The sequence below is a fragment of the Bufo gargarizans genome, chromosome 7 (assembly GCF_014858855.1).
Source record: "Bufo gargarizans isolate SCDJY-AF-19 chromosome 7, ASM1485885v1, whole genome shotgun sequence".
NCBI lineage: Eukaryota > Metazoa > Chordata > Amphibia > Anura > Bufonidae > Bufo > Bufo gargarizans.
In genome coordinates, this window is record NC_058086.1 from 47,709,361 (window position 1) to 47,729,678 (window position 20,318).

Consider the following 20,318-nt stretch of genomic DNA (forward strand, 5'->3'; position numbering starts at 1 on the left):
AACACAAAATGCCATTAACAAGTGCCTGTTTAAATATCTTAAAACACACCCACTCATAAGAGAGTGGCCAATGATAGTGTGACTAAGGTGCTGAGGTCATCACAGATGCGTCCTCAGGTGCTCCTACTACATGTGTCAAACAATCATACATATTAGATCCTTATCGCCCACATACCTGACAGGCACACATGTGCCTCGGCGTTCACAAGCGCCAGGCGCGCATGACAGGAAAGAGAGGGTCACGTCACTGCCTGTTTCCTTAGGATCAGCTGCTCGCAGTGCGGCTCCGCCCACCCGATCTCACGTCATCCTATCTCCCCCGTCGTGCGCGCCGTTGTCAGGGACGCCTCCGGGCTGGTCCGCCCCTACCCCACAAGACGGGTGCGATAACTCCACCCCACCGCATCCGCAGTATTCACGATCCAAACCTAGATCGGATTAGGCTGCAATGCTGTTCTGCATTCCCTTCACAGCTTAAGGCAACGATGGGGGACGTCCACAAAGGAGGCGGTGTCATCACGTCATCAGCCGAAACCCGGCCCTGATGACATCACAGTCCCGCCTCTCCAGTGTCCGATCCACCCCGCATTGCCGAAGCTGCAACCTCGGTCTAGCCCCATCCTTTGCTGCGGTGCGTGAAGGGAGAAATCCACACTCATCTAGGGGTCACGGATTGGACCCAAGCCTTAGTTCTATGGCATGCCGTACTCCATGTGGGCTAGGAAAAAGTGAGAAACGTGCCTTAATAAAAAACAAACTACAGTTAAAAACATTACACAGAGAACCAGTTCAAAGGTCACTCAGGCTCATTACACATTCGTTATCGGAAAATCTATGTTCATCCCATAAGGTTGGAGGGCTCTCATTTCAAAAATCCACCTAAGTTCTTTCTTCTGTAGAATCCGATCCTTGTCCCCCCCACGTCTCAGAGGGCCAACCGAATCAATGATTCTGAATCGGAGTTGGTTGACCGAGTGCCCACGCTCCAGGAAATGTTTTGCCACCGGCTTGTCAATCTGGGCCCTACGGATGTTACTCTTGTGGGAATTGATGCGTTCCCTGGCTTCCATAGTGGTCTCCCCAATGTAGATGAGGCCACATGGGCACGTGATCATGTATATCACGTCCCGTGACCTGCATGTGAAAAAGTTTTTGATCTTATAAGGCTTGCCGCTATAGGGATGGGCAAAGGTATCACCCTTCAGCATATTGCCACAGTTACAACACCCAAGGCAGGGAAAACATCCCAACTTCCTTGGTGCCAGATACCTTTGCCCATCCCCATGCGGCTCCCCAACCTCGGTCTTCACCAATCTGTCACGCAGGTTGGTCCCTCTCTTGTATGCCATCATGGGGAAACCCACAAATTCCTCTACCATGGGCAAACCTTTTTGTAAAATGTGCCATTCTTTGCGTATAATACGCGCTATATCACCACTTTTGGATCCATATGTCGAGACAAACGGAATCCGTTTAGAATCCCTCTCCTTCTTCTTTCCCTGGAACGTGGACTCCCGGTCAACCTCCCCCACTTTTTGTGAGATCTTCTCTACCAACCGTCGTGGGTACCCCCTCTCAAGGAATTTCTTCCCCATCTCCTCCACCCTTATCCCAAATTGCTCTTCCCCCGATACCACCCGTCTCACCCTCAACATCTGACTCCACGGTAACGACTCAACCATCCGTCGTGGATGACTGCTCCTAAAATCTAACAAATTATTCCTATCTGTAGGTTTGTGGAAAATGTCAGTCTCGATACCCCCATCCCTGACATATACCATCACATCGAGAAATTGCAAAGATACTGTGGACATTGTCATGGTGAACCCGAGCCCGGGCACCATACCATTGAGATACCCAAAAAAGTGCTCTAATTCACCTTGAGAGCCTCCCCACACCACGAAAATGTCGTCGATGTAGCGCCACCAGCACCGGGCTTTCCCGAACAGAGCCGCTTGGTAAATGAGTCTGTCCTCCACCTCCGCCATAAACATGTTGGCATACGTGGGCGCCACGTTCGAACCCATGGCCACTCCGCGCAATTGTTGATAATAGGTGCTCCCGAAACGGAAGTAGTTCCGCCTCAGGACCACCTCTAGGAGATGGAGGACAAAGTCACGGCCGCCCAGGGAGAGCCCGGTGCTGGCCAGGGCCACACCGACGACATTCAACCCGTAAGTGTGCTCTATGGAGGTATATAGAGAGACTACATCGAAACTGACAAGGATGGGATCGGCAGGTAAACTCAGTTCTCTGAGTTTCAACAAAAAATGACTCGTATCCCTGATATAGGAAGGGGCGCTGGTGGCATGGATTCGCAAAACCCTGTCAAGGAATATGGCTATATTGCTAAAAATCGAATCCCTGCCCGACACAATCGGCCGACCAGGGGGGTCGACCAAGCTTTTATGTATCTTGGGAAGTACATAGAACAGGGGAGTGACCGGGTGTGTGACCAGGAGAAAGTCCCTGACATCCTTATCGATGATACCCTCCACCAGGGCTTCACCGATAATTGTTTCTAAGTCACGTTTGATGTCCCATTTGGGATCATTCTGAAGCTCAATATATACCTCCCGGTCACCCAGTTGTCTATGTACCTCCCGTTCGTAGCTTGTTGTGTCCATCACCACCACCGCCCCTCCCTTATCAGCAGATTTAATCGTCAGGGATTTGTCACCTGTCAGTTGTCTAAGTGCCTCTTTCTCCCCCCTTGTCAGGTTCGATGTAGCCCTCCTCTCCTTATGTTCTCTCAATGTCTCAATCTGTTTAGAAACAATATCAATATATGCCTCCACAACGTGGTTATTACGCGGTGGAGAAAAAACACTTTTGTTTCTCAAATCAAATGTCTTCAAAATAAAGTCAGCATTCCCAGCTCCCTCAGAAGCTGATACTGCCTTCCTTTCCTCCTTATCAAGAAAGAAGGCCTTCAATCTCAATGTACGGTAAAAGCGATGGAGGTCAAGTTCCAACTTGACCTCTCACTTTTTCCTAGCCCACATGGAGTACGGCATGCCATAGAACTAAGGCTTGGGTCCAATCCGTGACCCCTAGATGAGTGTGGATTTCTCCCTTCACGCACCGCAGCAAAGGATGGGGCTAGACCGAGGTTGCAGCTTCGGCAATGCGGGGTGGATCGGACACTGGAGAGGCGGGACTGTGATGTCATCAGGGCCGGGTTTCGGCTGATGACGTGATGACACCGCCTCCTTTGTGGACGTCCCCCATCGTTGCCTTAAGCTGTGAAGGGAATGCAGAACAGCATTGCAGCCTAATCCGATCTAGGTTTGGATCGTGAATACTGCGGATGCGGTGGGGTGGAGTTATCGCACCCGTCTTGTGGGGTAGGGGCGGACCAGCCCGGAGGCGTCCCTGACAACGGCGCGCACGACGGGGGAGATAGGATGACGTGAGATCGGGTGGGCGGAGCCGCACTGCGAGCAGCTGATCCTAAGGAAACAGGCAGTGACGTGACCCTCTCTTTCCTGTCATGCGCGCCTGGCGCTTGTGAACGCCGAGGCACATGTGTGCCTGTCAGGTATGTGGGCGATAAGGATCTAATATGTATGATTGTTTGACACATGTAGTAGGAGCACCTGAGGACGCATCTGTGATGACCTCAGCACCTTAGTCACACTATCATTGGCCACTCTCTTATGAGTGGGTGTGTTTTAAGATATTTAAACAGGCACTTGTTAATGGCATTTTGTGTTTGATAAAGGCTGTGAAGCAGCCGAAACGTCACAACCCCTGCACGCTGTTCACTTGGCGGTTCCCCTAATAAAGGGATGTTTTACCGGTCATGCTGCCTCCATCTTCTTTCTTTGGACTGTTCATGAAGGAGCCCTGATGAATCTTGGACTCCAGGTAGGCTGCTGCATACCAGATGACCTCAAGCTCTGGTGAGTGCGATTCCAATACTAATTTTTCTGTTATATCTGTATGTAGTAATCTCCTGAGCTCCCTCTAGTGGTGGCTGTATATATCTGTATGCAGTAATCTCCTGAGCTCCCTCTAGAGGTGGCTGTATATATCTGTATGCAGTAATCTCCTGAGCTCCCTCTAGTGGTGGCTGTATATATCTGTATACAGTAATCTCCTGAGCTCCCCTAGTGGTGGCTGTATATACAGTGGAGGAAATAATTATTTGACCCCTCACTGATTTTGTAAGTTTGTCCAATGACAAAGAAATGAAAAGTCTCAGAACAGTATCATTTCAATGGTAGGTTTATTGTAACAGTGGCAGATAGCACATCAAAAGGAAAATCGAAAAAATAACTTTAAATAAAAGATAGCAACCGATTTGCATTTCATTGAGTGAAATAAGTATTTGAACCCTCTAACAAAAAAAGACTTAATACTTGGTGGAAAAACCCTTGTTTGCAAGCACAGAGGTCAAACGTTTCTTGTAATTGATGACCAAGTTTGCGCACATTTTAGGAGGAATGTTGGTCCACTCCTCTTTGCAGATCATCTCTAAATCCCTAAGGTTTCGAGGCTGTCTCTGTGCAACTCTGAGCTTGAGCTCCCTCCATAGGTTTTCGATTGGATTAAGGTCCGGAGACTGACTAGGCCACTCCATGACCTTAATGTGCTTCTTCTTGAGCCACTCCTTTGTTGCCTTTGCTGTATGTTTTGGGTCATTGTCGTGCTGGAACACCCATCCACGACCCATTTTCAGTTTCCTGGCAGAGGGAAGGAGGTTGTCGCTCAGGATTTCACGATACATGGCTCCGTCCATTTTCCCGTTTATGCGAATAAGTTGTCCTGTGCCCTTAGCAGAAAAACACCCCCAAAGCAAAATGTTTCCACCCCCATGCTTGACTGTGGGGACGGTGTTTTGGGGGTCATAGGCAGCATTTTTCTTCCTCCAAACACAGCGAGTTGAGTTAATGCCAAAGAGCTCTATTTTGGTCTCATCAGACCACAGCACCTTCTCCCAGTCACTCTCTGAATCATTCAGGTGTTCATTGGCAAACTTCAGACGGGCCTGCACATGTGCCTTCCTGAGCAGGGGGACCTTGCGAGCCCTGCAGGATTTTAATCCATTGCGGTGTAATGTGTTTCCAATGGTTTTCTTGGTGACTGTGGTCCCTGCTAATTTGAGGTCATTAACTAACTCCTCCCGTGTAGTTCTAGGATGCTTTTTCACCTTTCTCAGAACCATTGACACCCCACGAGGTGAGATCTTGCGTGGAGCCCCAGAGCGAGGTCGATTGATGGTCATTTTGTGCTCCTTCCATTTTCGAACAATCGCACCAACAGTTGTCACCTTCTCTCCCAGCTTCTTGCTAATGGTTTTGTAGCCCATTCCAGCCTTGTGCAGGTCTACAATTTTGTCTCTGACATCCTTGGACAGCTCTTTGGTCTTTCCCATGTTGGAGAGTTTGGAGTCTGCTTGATTGATTGATTCTGTGGACAGGTGTCTTTTATACAGGTGACTAGTTAAGACAGGTGTCCTTAATGAGGGTGACTAATTGAGTAGAAGTGTCTAACCACTCTGTGGGAGCCAGAACTCTTAATGGTTGGTAGGGGTTCAAATACTTATTTCACTCAATGAAATGCAAATCAGTTGCTATCTTTTATTTAAAGTTATTTTTTCGATTTTCCTTTTGATGTGCCATCTGCCACTGTTACAATAAACCTACCATTGAAATGATACTGTTCTGAGACTTTTCATTTCTTTGTCATTGGACAAACTTACAAAATCAGTGAGGGGTCAAATAATTATTTCCTCCACTGTATCTGTATGTAGTAATCTCCTGAGCTCCCCCTAGTGGTGGCTGTATATATCTGTATGCAGTAATCTCCTGAGCTCCCTCTAGTGGTGGCTGTATATATCTGTATGCAGTAATCTCCTGAGCTCCCTCTAGTGGTGGCTGTATATATCTGTATGTAGTAATCTCCCGAGCTCCCTCTAGTGGTGGCTGTATATATATATCTGTATGCAGTAATCTCCTGAGCTCCCTCTAGTGGTGGATGTATATATCTGTATGTAGTAATCTCCTGAGCTCCCTCTAGTGGTGGCTGTATATATCTGTATGCAGTAATCTCCTGAGCTCCCCTAGTGGTGGCTGTATATATCTGTATGTAGTAATCTCCTGAGCTCCCTCTAGTGGTGGCTGTATATATCTGTATGCAGTAATCTCCTGAGCTCCCCTAGTGGTGGCTGTATATATCTGTATGTAGTAATCTCCTGAGCTCCCTCTAGTGGTGGCTGTATATATCTGTATGCAGTAATCTCCTGAGCTCCCTCTAGTGGTGGCTGTATATATCTGTATGCAGTAATCTCCTGAGCGCCCTCTAGTGGTGGCTGTATATATCTGTATGCAGTAATCTCCTGAGCTCCCCTAGTGGTGGCTGTATATATCTGTATGCAGTAATCTCCTGAGCTCCCTCTAGTGGTGGCTGTATATATCTCTATGCAGTAATCTCCTGAGCTCCCTCTAGTGGTGGCTGTATATATCTGTATGCAGTAATCTCCTGAGCTCCCCCTAGTGGTGGCTGTATATATCTGTATGCAGTAATCTCCTGAGCTCCCTCTAGTGGTGGCTGTATATATCTGTATGTAGTAATCTCCTGAGCTCCCTCTAGTGGTGGCTGTATATATCTGTATGCAGTAATCTCCTGAGCTCCCCCTAGTGGTGGCTGTATATATCTGTATGTAGTAATCTCCTGAGCTCCCTCTAGTGGTGGCTGTATATATCTGTATGCAGTAATCTCCTGAGCTCCCCCTAGTGGTGGCTGTATATATCTGTATGCAGTAATCTCCTGAGCTCCCTCTAGTGGTTGCTGGAGGCAGACAGAATTTTATCATGTAACTATGTCTATGGTGAGGATTTGGAGCTCTGTATCAGTTCAGTGCTGCTGTGACGGCTATAAAAGGTATATAATGAAAATCAATCAACAAAAAAGCACAGAATGCAGCGCTCACCTGTGTGCGATCGATCTCCAACAGAAGCCTGGAGGTGCTTAGGATACAGCACGATGAAAGCCATAAAACAAGGGGGAAAAAATCCAGCTCCCGATAAAAGGTGCGGACCTTTATTTTTAGCGCAATAAAAATCCGAACATAATACACACAGCATTTACTCGTTTCCGATCTAGGGAATACAATCCTTAAATCTTGATTAACACTTATCAGAAGCTGGATTATTTTTTCCTTGTTTTGTAAATGAAAATAATCAGCACCAAACGTTTGAGACTTAAAAATAACATGGTGCAGAGGTTCACTTAAAGACATGGGTTGCTAGATGGCCGCTAGGACATCCGCAATACCCAGTCCCCATAGCTCTGTGTGCTTTTATTGTGTAAAAAAATAATAATAAATGATTTGATACATATGTAAATTAACCTGAGATGAGTCCTGTATGTGAGATGAGTCAGGGACAGGACTCATCTCAAGTTAATTTGCATATGTATCAAATCGTTTTTTTTTTACACAATAAAAGCACACAGAGCTATAGGGACTGGATATTGCAGATGTGCTAGCGGCCATCTAGCAACCCATGTCCTCAGCTCTATACCCAAAATCCCGGTGACAGGTTAGCTTTAACGGCCAATTGACAGGCATGTACCCGTCTGACGGCCGTTAAAAATGAGTACACTTTATCTATATGGCCATTTAGGGGGTTAAAAAAAACCTCACCTCATCTACTTGCTTGCGCTGCGGCAGTCTCTTCTCTCTTCATTGAGCAGGACCTGCCGAATGACCTGCGATATGCGTGGTGACGTCATCACGCACATTGCAGGTCCTGTTCACTGAAGAGAGAAGAGACTGCTGCAGCGCGAGCAAGTGGATAAGGTGAGGGGTTTCTTTTTTTTTTTTTGTGTAAAATCAACAAAAAACAAAAACAAAAAACTGCGGCGGGCCATTATTTAAGATGTGGGACATTATTTCAGAAGGGGCTGTAAAAATAAAACAATCCCTACACTATGGGGGACATCATTTCAGCTGGGGGCCTACCATCATGTGGGTGTTCTCAGAAGGGTGGGTCTGCTAATCAAATGCATCCATTTTCCAGGTCTTTAATGTTTTTAACGGACATGAAGAACTGATGCAAAACGGACATGGGGCCAGAAAATGGATGCACACTTATGCAAAATGTCCATGAAAAACTGACAGTGTGTCTGTTTTCAACGGTCGTGTGCATGTAACATTAGACTTGAGTTCATGCTTTCAACACCCACGTGCTGACACTCTTCCCCCCCGACCTCCAGGAGGGACATCCCATAAGGGCACCGCACCCTGAAAGATCCTGACGAGCAGGGACACTGAACACAGAGTGAACATACATAAGATACATGAGGAGGTGTGTGGCGTCATGGCCGCATGGACATCCAACGCTTCCTGAACTCACTTTGAAGGCATCCACCTACCTCAAAGGTCTGTCCTTCCAGATCTCTGGCATCACACCAGTTTCCCCGGGGGTCTCGGACACGTCTTCTTCTGGTGCGCTAGTGCAAAAGAGGCAAGACTGTTACCGACACCGAAATGCTGGGAACTAATAAAATCTGGAGAACTTTTCACTTAATCTCTTTCACCCGTTGGCGCCACATGCCGCCCATTCAGCCTACCCTTAAAGGGGTTTTCTGAGATTTTACTACTGATGACCTATCCTCAGAATAGATCATCAGTATGTGATCGGTGGGGGTCGGCACCTGGGACCCCTGCCGATCAGCTGTTTGAGAAGGTACCAGCGATCGGCGTAGCACCAAGACCTTCTCGCAGCTTTTCCTAGGCTGAGTGACAACACGTTCATCGGTCACGTGGCCTAGGAGAAGTGAATGAGGCTGAGCGCGATACCAAGCACGGCCACTATACAATGCACGGCGCTGTGCTTGGTAAGCACGGAGAAGCACGCAGTGCTCACAGGAGCTCCGGTGCCTTCTCAAACACCTGATCGGTGGGGGGGGGTCCCAGGTGTTGGACCGCCACCGATCAGATACCGATGACCTATCCTCAAGATAGGTCATCAGTTCTAACATCTTGAAAAACCCCGGACTGTGGGCACAAATCGAATAACAGCCTGCCTGCAACAACAGCCGAGATCAAACATAACTTCAATCTCGGATGTTTAACCCATTAGATCCTGGAGAGAAGGGGCTCCTTTTGTTTTTCCTCTACAGCCTCTGTGACAAGATGACAAGGCCTGACAGGCACCCGAGTGGGACAAAAATATAAGGTTTAACCCCTTCTTGCACCTTGATGTACATATAAATCCCAGGTGCGAGAAGAGTGACCGGGTGACACCTGCTTGCAATGGCTAGGATCAGAGATATTCCCAATCCTGGCCGTTTTCAACTCCACAGATGAGACAAACAATAGTGAAGGCATCTGAGGCGTTAGACCAGGGATCAGCAACCTTCGGCACTCCAGCTGTTGTGAAACTACAACTCCCAGCATGCTCCTTTCTCTTCTGTGGGAGTTCAGAGAACGGGTGTGCATGAAAGTGATGCATGATGGGAGATGTAGTTTCACAACACCTGGAGGTTGCTGACCCCTGCGTTAGGGGAAGAGGGCTCCTGCTTACCACAATTTATCGCACAAAAACATATATAAAAAAAAAAAATTATATATATATTTTTTTTTTTTTATAACTGGCATCGCTACATCGAAAAATTAAAATATTGAATTACCTATAAGATCCAATGCCAATTTTTTTTTGTCTTTGCCCTTCCTCCAAAAAATTATAAAAAAAAAAAAAGTATGTACCTGAAAATAGTAAAAAGTTATGGGTGTCAAAATATGGTGACAAAACCAAATGGTTTTTTTTTAGGTGGCAAAGGTAGCAAAACAGAACAAAATTTGCTATCACTGTAATAACGGTAACATGTCAGCTTCACTGCACAGAGGCGGCTGTAAAAGCGAAATTCAATGAAGGAATTTTTTTTATCCTTTCCACCTCAAATATATTTTGAAGTTCCTCAATATATTATATAGAACATTAAATGGTAAAAAATGTAACGTCCCACAAAAAACAAGTCGTCACATGGTGATGTTGAAAAATGGCAGGTAGTGGAATAAAGAAAAAGGTCGCTGCCAAAATGGGGTTAAAAATCCCACAAAGATAACTTATTTTCATAAAAATAAAAAACCTATTGAATAAATGTGATCAAATACAATAAAATTGTCAGGGGTTTATTACCCGGACCCCGCGCTCTGCAGCAATATCGAACTAATTTCTGGCTGCAGCAGCGACGCCGGCTGGAAATCCTCCAGGTTTGTGTAAAAGGCACTTTATCGCCGCAGACACCAATATAAATAAAAGAAATGTTTGTTCCCGAAGAAAAACTGTAAAATCTTCCATAATCTCCATTGATTTCGGCACATAAATCTTACCAGGCGGCCGCTGCGCAGGACTGTGTGCAAAACTGTAAAATGCAATATAAATCAGAAAACTGTAGCCAAAATCTTAGGCTGTAGCATGAAATTTGCATTTTTTGGTCAGTGAAACAGGTTGTAGATATTACAGAAGCCATGACGCCATGCTGGATCTGTCATATGATGGTGAATAACGGATCCCAGTGACTTCCAATGGGGTCCATGGAGGTTAAAGGTGAGACTATTGATGCAAAATGTGCTACGCTAAAGCTTAAAAGTGATGTAACCCTGATGTGAACAGACATCTTGGATTATACTCCAGTCACAGCCAGAGCTGCATTCACAATTCCAGCAGACAGACTGAGCTGTTGAAATTCATCATGAATAGACGCCTTACCATAGAGTGCAGGCGGTGAGCCAACTCGTAGGCTTCCAAGGTGTCCTTCCCCATCTTAGACTTGGTTTTGTCCACCGGTCGCGGACGGTTGTAGACAGCTTGCTCTGCAAAATGGACAGAAGGTCTGGTGAGCGTTTGGTAGCGATCTGTCGATGAATCGCTGGGTGTGAAGTGACAACTGGTAATTTACCACAGCCAAAGTTGATGGCACCAATTAATTCCAGGTAAGTGTGGATGCGACCGATGCAGTTCACGTCTCCGCAGTTCCTCAGCCCCGGACGCACGGACGTTTTGTTTAGATAGTTTGGTTTACAAATCTTCCTGTGAGAAACGGAGAGAAATCCCTGGAGATCACCATCCACATCATGACCGACATCCTCCCCGGATAGAAAGGTGGCAGCTACGCGTGACCATTCATAAGGGTGGAAGTGTGGGTGTATACCTGACAACACTGCGCCTGACACAAATCAAGGGCGTGATGTCATCTGAATGTCTCAGTAGTGCAGCCTCCTGCTCCAAGGAAACCAATGAAAAACAGATGTGTCACGTGACGCATAAGGGACACGTCACTACTGCTGCCAGTCATTGGCTGCAGTAGCACAGATGACTATCTGTCAAATTAGCTGTTGACACTGAGTGTTATTGGCACCGAAAGAGCCAAAACCCAACGCTTCATTCTGCAGGCCTGACGACGTAGGGGCTGTCAGTCCAAAGGGCCTCTGAACATGGACAATCCCTTCAATACTGCTAATAGTTGAGGATTTGTTACAATTGTATCCAGTCTAGACAAATCTCTGACCTAAGCAGACTGGACTCCAGACTGATACATTGTATCAAACCATCATGAGAGGACAGAGGTTTGTTGGGCTCAGAGGATTGTCTAGACTGGATACAATTGTAACAAACCCTCGGCAGTGAGAAGTGTAAATAAGAATTCCCATTCTCTGTCCACAGAGGTCTTAAAAATGTTGAGGAATTGAAATACATGCGGAAAGTTCACACACGGTGGAAAAGATTCTGCAGCAAATTCCATTGTGAAGGGTGAGATCCACAGCAATGAGGGAACTGAAATGTTTTGGGTGGAGATACATTTTAAAGGGTCACTGAGGTCTGAGTGCTGAGACCGCCACGATACCTAAAATGAGAAGAGAGAAGCGTTCGCATATCACGTTCCCTCCTCGCTGAAGAAGGGAGACGGACTCAATAGAAAGTCTGCAGGACCGTCTCAATCCAGTCTCCTGCAGCGAGCATGATATGCGAGCGCTCCTCCCTCCTCATTCATTCTGACCCCCTCTCTATGACATATCAAAGGTCTGCTGAAAATTCAAGTGACCCGTCTAGGATATTAGATCAGGGATATACATTTCTGTGGTACTGAATCACAGCATTGTTACTCCTACATTACCATTGATCCAGAATGTAATTGCGAATCCGGAGATAACGCTCTGGAGTCTTCGCTGGCCGGCCCTCGAAAAATTCTGAGATGGCCTGCTTCTCTTCCTCAGAAATAAAGTCTTGCTCTATTTCCACTTCCTGCTCGGGAGGTTTCAGCTCGTCTACTTCCTCCAGCTGTTCCTGCTCACAGGGTGGAGGGGACGGTAATGAGGACGGACAGTCGTCCTTCTCCTGGGTGTGTGGAGAGGCAGGACTCGCCGCCTGCATTTGAGGACTGGGGGCTGGAGTGTCGCTGAGAGCAGGGGGAGAGCGTCCACCGTCCATCAGCTGACACATGGGATCTGTAATTGCCTCCTCTCCTTGTTCACTGACTGTAGGCCCCACCTCCTCCGCCAGAATCATTAGCGGGTGGTCTCCATTATCGGCAGGCTCCTCCTTCACCTCATCAGTTATGTCAATCTCTTCGTCGTCTGATAACGTCTCGATCTTCACTGCGTTGAGGTTAGGATCGGCGCGGCCTCGGAGTGCGGACAGCTCATCTCCAGCGGCATCCTCTAGACGGAGCAGATGAAGAACCGCAGAATCCACCTTGGAATCGTTCTTTCCATCTTCCGCTTTACACTGTACAAAGAGAATGGCATTACTAAGTGGAGATACAAGAGACGAAGGCATGGATGCAGGGTTCACAAACTTCCTTATGGAGCTTAGGACTACATATTGCTTTTCCTATGTCAGATTGGCCCATATTTGCCTGGGACGATAAATCAATTCAGACATATACCGTATTTTTCGCCGTATAAGACGCACCTAGGTTTTTGGGGAGGAAAATAAGAAAAAAAAAATTTTGAACCAAAAGGTGTGCTGTGTGTTTGGTGGGTTTGGAACTAATGGTGGTCTGTGGATGGCACTATTACTGGGGATCTGTGGATGATGGACACTGTTATTGGGGGGGGGGGGGGATCTGTGGATGACGGACACTGTTATAGGGGGGGGGGATCTGAGGATGACGGACACTGTTATGGGGGGGGAATCTGTGCATGACGGACACTGTTATGGGGGGGGGGGAATCTGTGGATGACTGACACTGTTATGGGGGGGGAATCTGTGGATGACTGACACTGTTATGGGGGGGGAATCTGTGGATGACTGACACTGTTATGGGGGGGGAATCTGTGGATGACGGACACTGTTATGGGGGGGAATCTGTGGATGACGGACACTGTTATGGGGGGGGAATCTGTGGATGACGGACACTGTTATGGGGGGGGGAATCTGTGGATGACGGACACTGTTATGGGGGGGGAATCTGTGGATGACGGACACTGTTATGGGGGGGGAATCTGTGGATGACGGACACTGTTATGGGGGGGAATCTGTGGATGACGGACACTTATGGGGGGGGAATCTGTGGATGACGGACACTGTTATGGGGGGGATCTGTGGATGCACTGTTAACGGGGGGGGGTGGGGGGGGATCTGTGGATGGCACTGTTACAGGGGGGGGGGGGATCTGTGGATGGCACTTTTACAGGGGGGGGGGGATCTGTGGATGGCACTGTTACGGGGGGGGGGGGATCTGTGGATGGCACTGTTACAGGGGGGGGGGTCTGTGGATGGCACTGTTACAGGGGGGGGGGGGGGGTCTGTGGAATGGCACTGTTACAGGGGGGGGGGATCTGTGGCTGGCACTGTTACAGGGGGGGGGGATCGGTGGATGGCACTGTTACAGGGGGGGGGATCTGTGGATGGCACTGTTACAGGGGGGGGGGATCTGGGATGGCACTGTTACAGGGGGGGGGGATCTGTGGATGGCACTGTTACAGGGGGGGGGGGGATCTGTGGATGGCACTGTTACAGGGGGGGGGGGGGGATCTGTGGATGGCACTGTTACAGGGGGGGGGGATCTGTGGATTGGCACTGTTACAGGGGGGGGGGGGGATCTGTGGATGGCACTGTTACAGGGGGGGGGGGGGATCTGTGGATGGCACTGTTACAGGGGGGGGGATCTGTGGATGGCACTGTTACAGGGGGGGGGGGGGGGATCTGTGGATGGCACTGTTATACATGTGTCATCCACAGACCCTCCCAGCCCATAACTGTGCCATCCACAGATCCCCCGCCGCTCCAGTATACTAATATAATATGTCTTATTCAATTAATAGTTATTAAATATGCCTCTTTATTCCTAATAGTACCTTAAATCCTAAGCGCTTCAGTACAATGCCGGCAGGCCGGGCGCATAAAGGGGCATATTTAATAACCATTAATTGAATATGACATATTATATTAGTATACCGGAGCGACGGGGCTACCATCGAGCGGCTATTGCCGGCCCCAGCTCCTCCTCCCAGTCCCCGCTCGCTTTACATCGCAGCTTGCGATGTAAAACTGACAGCATTCGCCGTATAAGACGCAGGGGCATTTTCCCCCCATTTTGGGGGAGAAAAAGTGCGTCTTATATGGTGAAAAATACGGTATATGCATTCCCGGGAAAGGTAAGGACATCCCTATAAGACCAGGTGGTTTACCATCAGCATTGGTGCCAAAAGATGAACTGTCCCTTTAAGAAAGCAGCCATCCAATTAAAGAGCATCTGTCAGCATGATCAACCCTAACAAACCAGGCATGCAGCCTGGTAGGGTTGATCATGCTGATAAAAATGACACCCTTATTATGACTAGCTGTGGCCCAGCTGCTGAGTAAAATCAATTTTATTCATATGCAAATTACCTGACTGGAGCACTGAGGGGGCAGCCATAGCCCTCGGAGCCCCAGTTTGTAAAGCTTTAGTCCCTCTTCACTTCCCCTGGATTGACAGGGCTAGACATCTCTCAGCGCAGACTGGGAGGCGCAGTGCAGGTGCAAAAATGACAGGTCTCAGGCACTTTCTCAGTTGGAATCTACTCTGCTTGGAGAACAACTGGAGACCCACTGAGCACAGGCCAAGACTGGAAGACACAGCGCAAGCAGAAGAAGACAGGACTAGACTAGATGTGTAGCCAGGAGAAAGGGGGGGGAGAGATTGAAGCTGAAGGGATGTAACAAACTGGTTCTCCGAGGTCTCTGGATGGCCCCTCGGTGCTCCAATTAATCCATTTGCAGATGAATAAAAATAAATTTTTCTCACCGTGATCAACACTGCCAGGCTGTATGCCTGGTTTAATAGGGTTGATCATGCTGACAGATGTTCTTTAAAAGGGATAATCTGCTTTGGAAAATCCCTGTTAGAAGGGTCCCTTGACAATAAACCAATCACAATGTGGGACCTCCAGCGATCAGCTGTAATCTGTGGTTAGACATAGCAGTAACTGTTCAATTTCCCTGCAGCGCCACCACAGGGGAAGCGAAGCATTACATGACGCCTATTCACATCAACGGGTTGTCCGTGTAAGGTAGGACAGGTCCTTCAGAGTGAGAGATGCTCTTTGTAACCGCTCTCCGCTCTGCTGAAAACCCTGCTTCCAATAATGGTGCATGACGATATGTTTTCCAAACTGGAAAACCCCTTTAAGCGCGAGCACTGACCTTATTCTTATAATACTGCCTGGCGTAGCTCTTCACTTGCAGCACTGTGCGGCTCCCGATCAGCCTTGCGATACTCGTCCAACGTCTGCCATACTTGGCCTTAAAGAAACACAGGAGAATTGAACATACAAGCTTACTGACACCTATAGATTGGGCAGAGCGGTACGGTGGGATCGGGCAGAGCGGTACGGTGGGATCGGGCAGAGCGGTCAGGGCCCAATGTGCTTTTAGTTTGCGATTAGAAATCATTTCGATCAGAAGATGAACCACAGCAACAAAAGAAAGGAAGGAAAAGGTCAGGAGAACGCTCACCAGTCCCTGCTCAAACAGAGCCTTCTCCTCCGCGCTCCACTTCACGGCGCTGCTGCCGGGCTTAGACGGCGATCTGACCCTGGAAAGTGACCGCAAGGCGTTAACAGTGCGGAGAAGACAGCGCAGAGGTTTTATTACAAGACGGGGTTGTTGTAATACTGATGACCTACACATAAACTTATGAAAGGTCATCCACGTCATATGGACAGGGGTCCGACTCTTGGCACCCGCACCAATCAGCTGCTCTCTGGAACAAGCACAGCTCCGTATACTGGGTAGTGGTCATTAATAGTGCCGCAGCACTGCCCCCAATCCAAAGGAAGAAGAACTGCACTGCCAAGCATTGACACTAAACAGCTGATGGTGGAGGTCCTGTATCCCGATCAATCTGATACTGCTGACCTATACTAAGGAAACTTCATCAATATTGCCAGAGAACCCCTTTACATACTGATGACCTATTCTCAGAATAGATCATCACTATGACATTGGTGGGGTTGGACCCCCGGGACCAGCTGTTTGAAGAAGCTACGGTGCATGTTCATCGGTCACGTGGCCTAGGAGCCTCAAGTGAATGGGCCTGGGCTGCAATACCAAGCATGGCCACTATACAATGTACGGCACTGTGCTTGATAAACTGCGGGGAGGCTCTGAGCGCTGCGGCCTCCGCAAACAGCTGGTCGGCAGGGGTGCTGGGAGTCGGACCCCTGCCAGTCTCATATTGATTACCTATCCTGAGAATAGGCCATGAATATGTAAATCCTGGAGAAACCCTTTAATCAAAGTATAATGAAAAGCTCTGTAGACAGGATTCTTTACTGTGAGAGCAGTGAGACAAGGGAGCTGCCTCAGGGTTTTCTGGTGGTTGAACCATTGTATAATTTCAGGAGGGGTCGGGATGTATAATATCACAAGTTTCTGAGTAAGTGACGTTGATCCAGGGAGTTGGGAAGAAATCTTCCCCTAGATAGGGGCTGATTCAGACGGCCGTATGCTGTCCGCAAAAATGGGGATTAGTTTTTTTTTTTGCGGATTAGACATTATCCCATTCACTTCCATGGGGCCCTTTTCTTCCATTGCATGGCTCAGCAAAAAAATTAAACATGTCCTATACTTGTCAGTGAAAATCAGGACATTGCCCTATTGAAGTCCATGGATCAGCAAAAAAACGGAATGCAATCCGTTTTTTTGCGGACAGGCTGAACTGTCCGCCAAAAAAACGGATCCACATTTTTGCAGACAGCATACGGCTGTCTGAATGAGCCCTAATATGGAGAATCTGCTGACGCCGTTGAGCCGTTCCTCAACCACGTCAACTCTGTAAGGTAATCGTCATCACTGTACTTCCTGTCAGTGAACGGTAACAATGCAGGGCATGGCGTCCAGTCTAGACGCTGTGTGAACAGCTGAACTCCAGACTGATACATTGTAACAACGGTCAGGAAAGAGCTTTGTGCTGTTGATGGTTCAGCTCACACTGGATACAAATGTAACAAGCTCCTGAACAGGTAACGATTAGGCTTTAATTACTCGACCACATACAGCTACATCCAATGACGGAGTCGCTCTCACTACTTACGGGGCCCGCGCCACTTTCTTTTGTGGACTCCTGTAGGAAGAGAAAATACTGTCCGTTACTGTACCGGGAGTAACAAGCTCATAAATAATAACCCCACCCCAATCACCACAAAAAAAAAAAAAATAGACTGGCAGCAAAGATGTGCTGAGCCGTTCCCATAACCCTCACCTCAAATACCAACTGCCCCCCCCCCCACCCCCCACCCCAGCCCCTGGACAAAGATCAGAAAGACATTGTGTAACTGGGGTTTTGTTACAAAGTTGCACTTCTTACAATTGCAGCCTTCAGGAAGCAGCAATTTTTTACTTTAGAAATTCCCGTACACACGGCAGGACATGTTGTACTGTTGGGGGGGTCTAACAGAAAGAAATGGAGTCAGGTACGGATGGCTGGGGGTTCAAAATGTAAAAAATGGACAACCCCTTGAAGTCCACCACAAAGACATGAAGCTTCACCCACACCAGACCTTTTGATGCCGGGCTTGTCGCCATCTTTAGCATCAGACCAGACCTTGCCTGCGGGCGGCTTGTTAGAGAAATAGTATCTGGGAGCAGCTAAGGAAGATCTGGCACGGCGAGGCCCGCTGCCGCACTGAGCAGCCACATTCCTTTAATTCGGCAATCAATAACCCGAGTCTGATAATCCGGCACAGACAGAACCAGACCTACCAGTCGCAGCAGAATTAGTGGTAACATTTGGGCTCCTCTTAGCTGCCTCTACAAGACCCGTTTATAGACTTTACGATGACCGTCCAATAATCCAGAAAGTGGCGCTGCACAGTCCGCGGGCGGGGTTAACCTAAGTCCTAAACATCGTGATAGCGCAATTGCAGTTTAAAAAAAATTCACTGAGTTTTCTCCATTCACATCCAGAGCAGCTTAGAAACAGACAGAGGATCCTCCCCACCATCAGACATGTGACCCAACAACTGTAACTGTCCTCTCAGCTCCCACAATGCACTGCTCTCTAGTAGCTTTAGACCTGAACAGAGAAGAAAACTGCTGCTGCGCTCAGAGCAAAGGATACTCCTCCTCCAGCAGCATTCGCTCGATGGCGGCGCGGTTCTCATCACTGATCGAGTTGTCCAGGGTCCACGGCTGCAAAAGGAGAACAGGTCAGCGAAGAGTTAAAACACTAAAATCAATCAATTCTACTTTGTGAACCTTTCACTATCACATCATCCGCCTACCGGTGAGCAAAGTATTAGATACCCACAGAATGTGCTCCAAATGGTGTCTCGTTATGTGTCAGTCTTTAACGTATTGTTGGCGTTATATTCATAAAAAACTAACTCAGGATCAGTACAGGATAAGAAATGTATGTACACAGTGACTGCACCAGCAGAATAGTGAGTGCAGCTCTGGAGTATAATACAGGATGTAACTCAGGATCAGTACAGGATAAGTAATGTATGTACACAGTGACTGCACCAGCAGAATAGTGAGTGCAGCTCTGGAGTATAATACAGGATGTAACTCAGGATCAGTACAGGATAAGTAATGTATGTACACAGTGACTGCACCAGCAGAATAGTGAGTGCAGCTCTGGAGCATAATACAGGATGTAACTCAGGATCAGTACAGGATAAGTAATGTATGTACACAGTGACTGCACCAGCAGAATAGTGAGTGCAGCTCTGGAGCATAATGCAGGATGTAACTCAGGATCAGTACAGGATAAGTAATGTATGTACACAGTGACTGCACCAGCAGAATAGTGAGTGCAGCTCTGGAGTATAATACAGGATGTAACTCAGGATCAGTAATGTAATGTATGTACACAGTGACTGCACCAGCAGAATAGTGAGTGTAGCTCTGGAGTATAATACAGGATGTAACTCAGGATCAGTACAGGATAAGTAATGTAATGTATGTACACAGTGACTGCACCAGCAGAATAGTGAGTGCAGCTCTGGAGTATAATACAGGATATAACTCAGGATCAGTACAGGATAAGTAATGCATGTACACAGTGACTGCAGCAGCAGAATAGTGAGTGCAGCTCTGAGGTATAATACAGGATATAACTCAGGATCAGTACAGGATAAGTAATGCATGTACACAGTGACTGCACCAGCAGAATAGTGAGTGCAGCTCTGAGGTATAATACAGGATATAACTCAGGATCAGTACAGGACAAGTAATGCATGTACACAGTGACTGCACCAGCAGAATAGTGAGTGCATATCCACAGTAGTGGAGAGGCCCCTGAAGTGGTCACAGCACACAGGTCACTTACAGTCAGTAGGTCGTCTCGTTTCCACACGGGTTCCACGTAGTGATCGGGGGTGAATGGCGAGTCCAGAGTTTCGTAGGTTCTGCGGGACACATGTAGAGGGGGTTAGCGGTGCGGACTCTGTATGTGGTGCTTTACCAAGTATGAGTTTTTTCCAGAGGCAGGAAACCTGTACAGACCTGTAACTTCGCACAGCTGAGATTTTGTTACAATTGTATCCAGTCCAGACAATCCTGTGTGGACTCCAGGCTGATACAATTTACATGCACTGATACAATGTAACAGACTATCAGCACTGATGTGTTTAGCTCACAAAGGATTGTCCGGACTGGATGCAAAAGTAACAAATCCACAGCTGTGAGAAGCGTTAGGCCTCGTTCACACTTCAGTGTTTGGTCAGTGATTTCCATCAGTGATTTGTGAGCCAAAACCAGGTGCAGCTCTAAACATAGAACAGGAGCAGATCATTCCCTTCTACCTAATGTCTATGGAGGCTCCACTTCTGGTTTTGGCTCACAAATCACTGATGGAAATCACTGACCAAACAC

At 47.7% G+C, this 20,318-nt stretch overlaps 1 protein-coding gene across 1 annotated transcript in view; it reads right to left on the reverse strand.

The window, feature by feature from the left end:
- MYSM1 (Myb like, SWIRM and MPN domains 1) overlaps positions 1-20,318 on the reverse strand; it is a 30,475-nt gene that overhangs the window by 9,072 nt on the left and 1,085 nt on the right. The window contains exons 2-11 of the mRNA XM_044301062.1: positions 19,774-19,852; positions 18,562-18,632; positions 18,002-18,079; positions 17,536-17,565; positions 15,957-16,035; positions 15,645-15,743; positions 12,130-12,740; positions 10,915-11,045; positions 10,725-10,828; positions 8,383-8,460 (exon numbers count right to left, since the gene is read on the reverse strand). Of these exons, the coding sequence (XP_044156997.1) occupies positions 8,383-8,460; positions 10,725-10,828; positions 10,915-11,045; positions 12,130-12,740; positions 15,645-15,743; positions 15,957-16,035; positions 17,536-17,565; positions 18,002-18,079; positions 18,562-18,632; positions 19,774-19,852 (1,360 nt within the window). The remainder of the gene's footprint in view (positions 1-8,382; positions 8,461-10,724; positions 10,829-10,914; positions 11,046-12,129; positions 12,741-15,644; positions 15,744-15,956; positions 16,036-17,535; positions 17,566-18,001; positions 18,080-18,561; positions 18,633-19,773; positions 19,853-20,318) is intronic.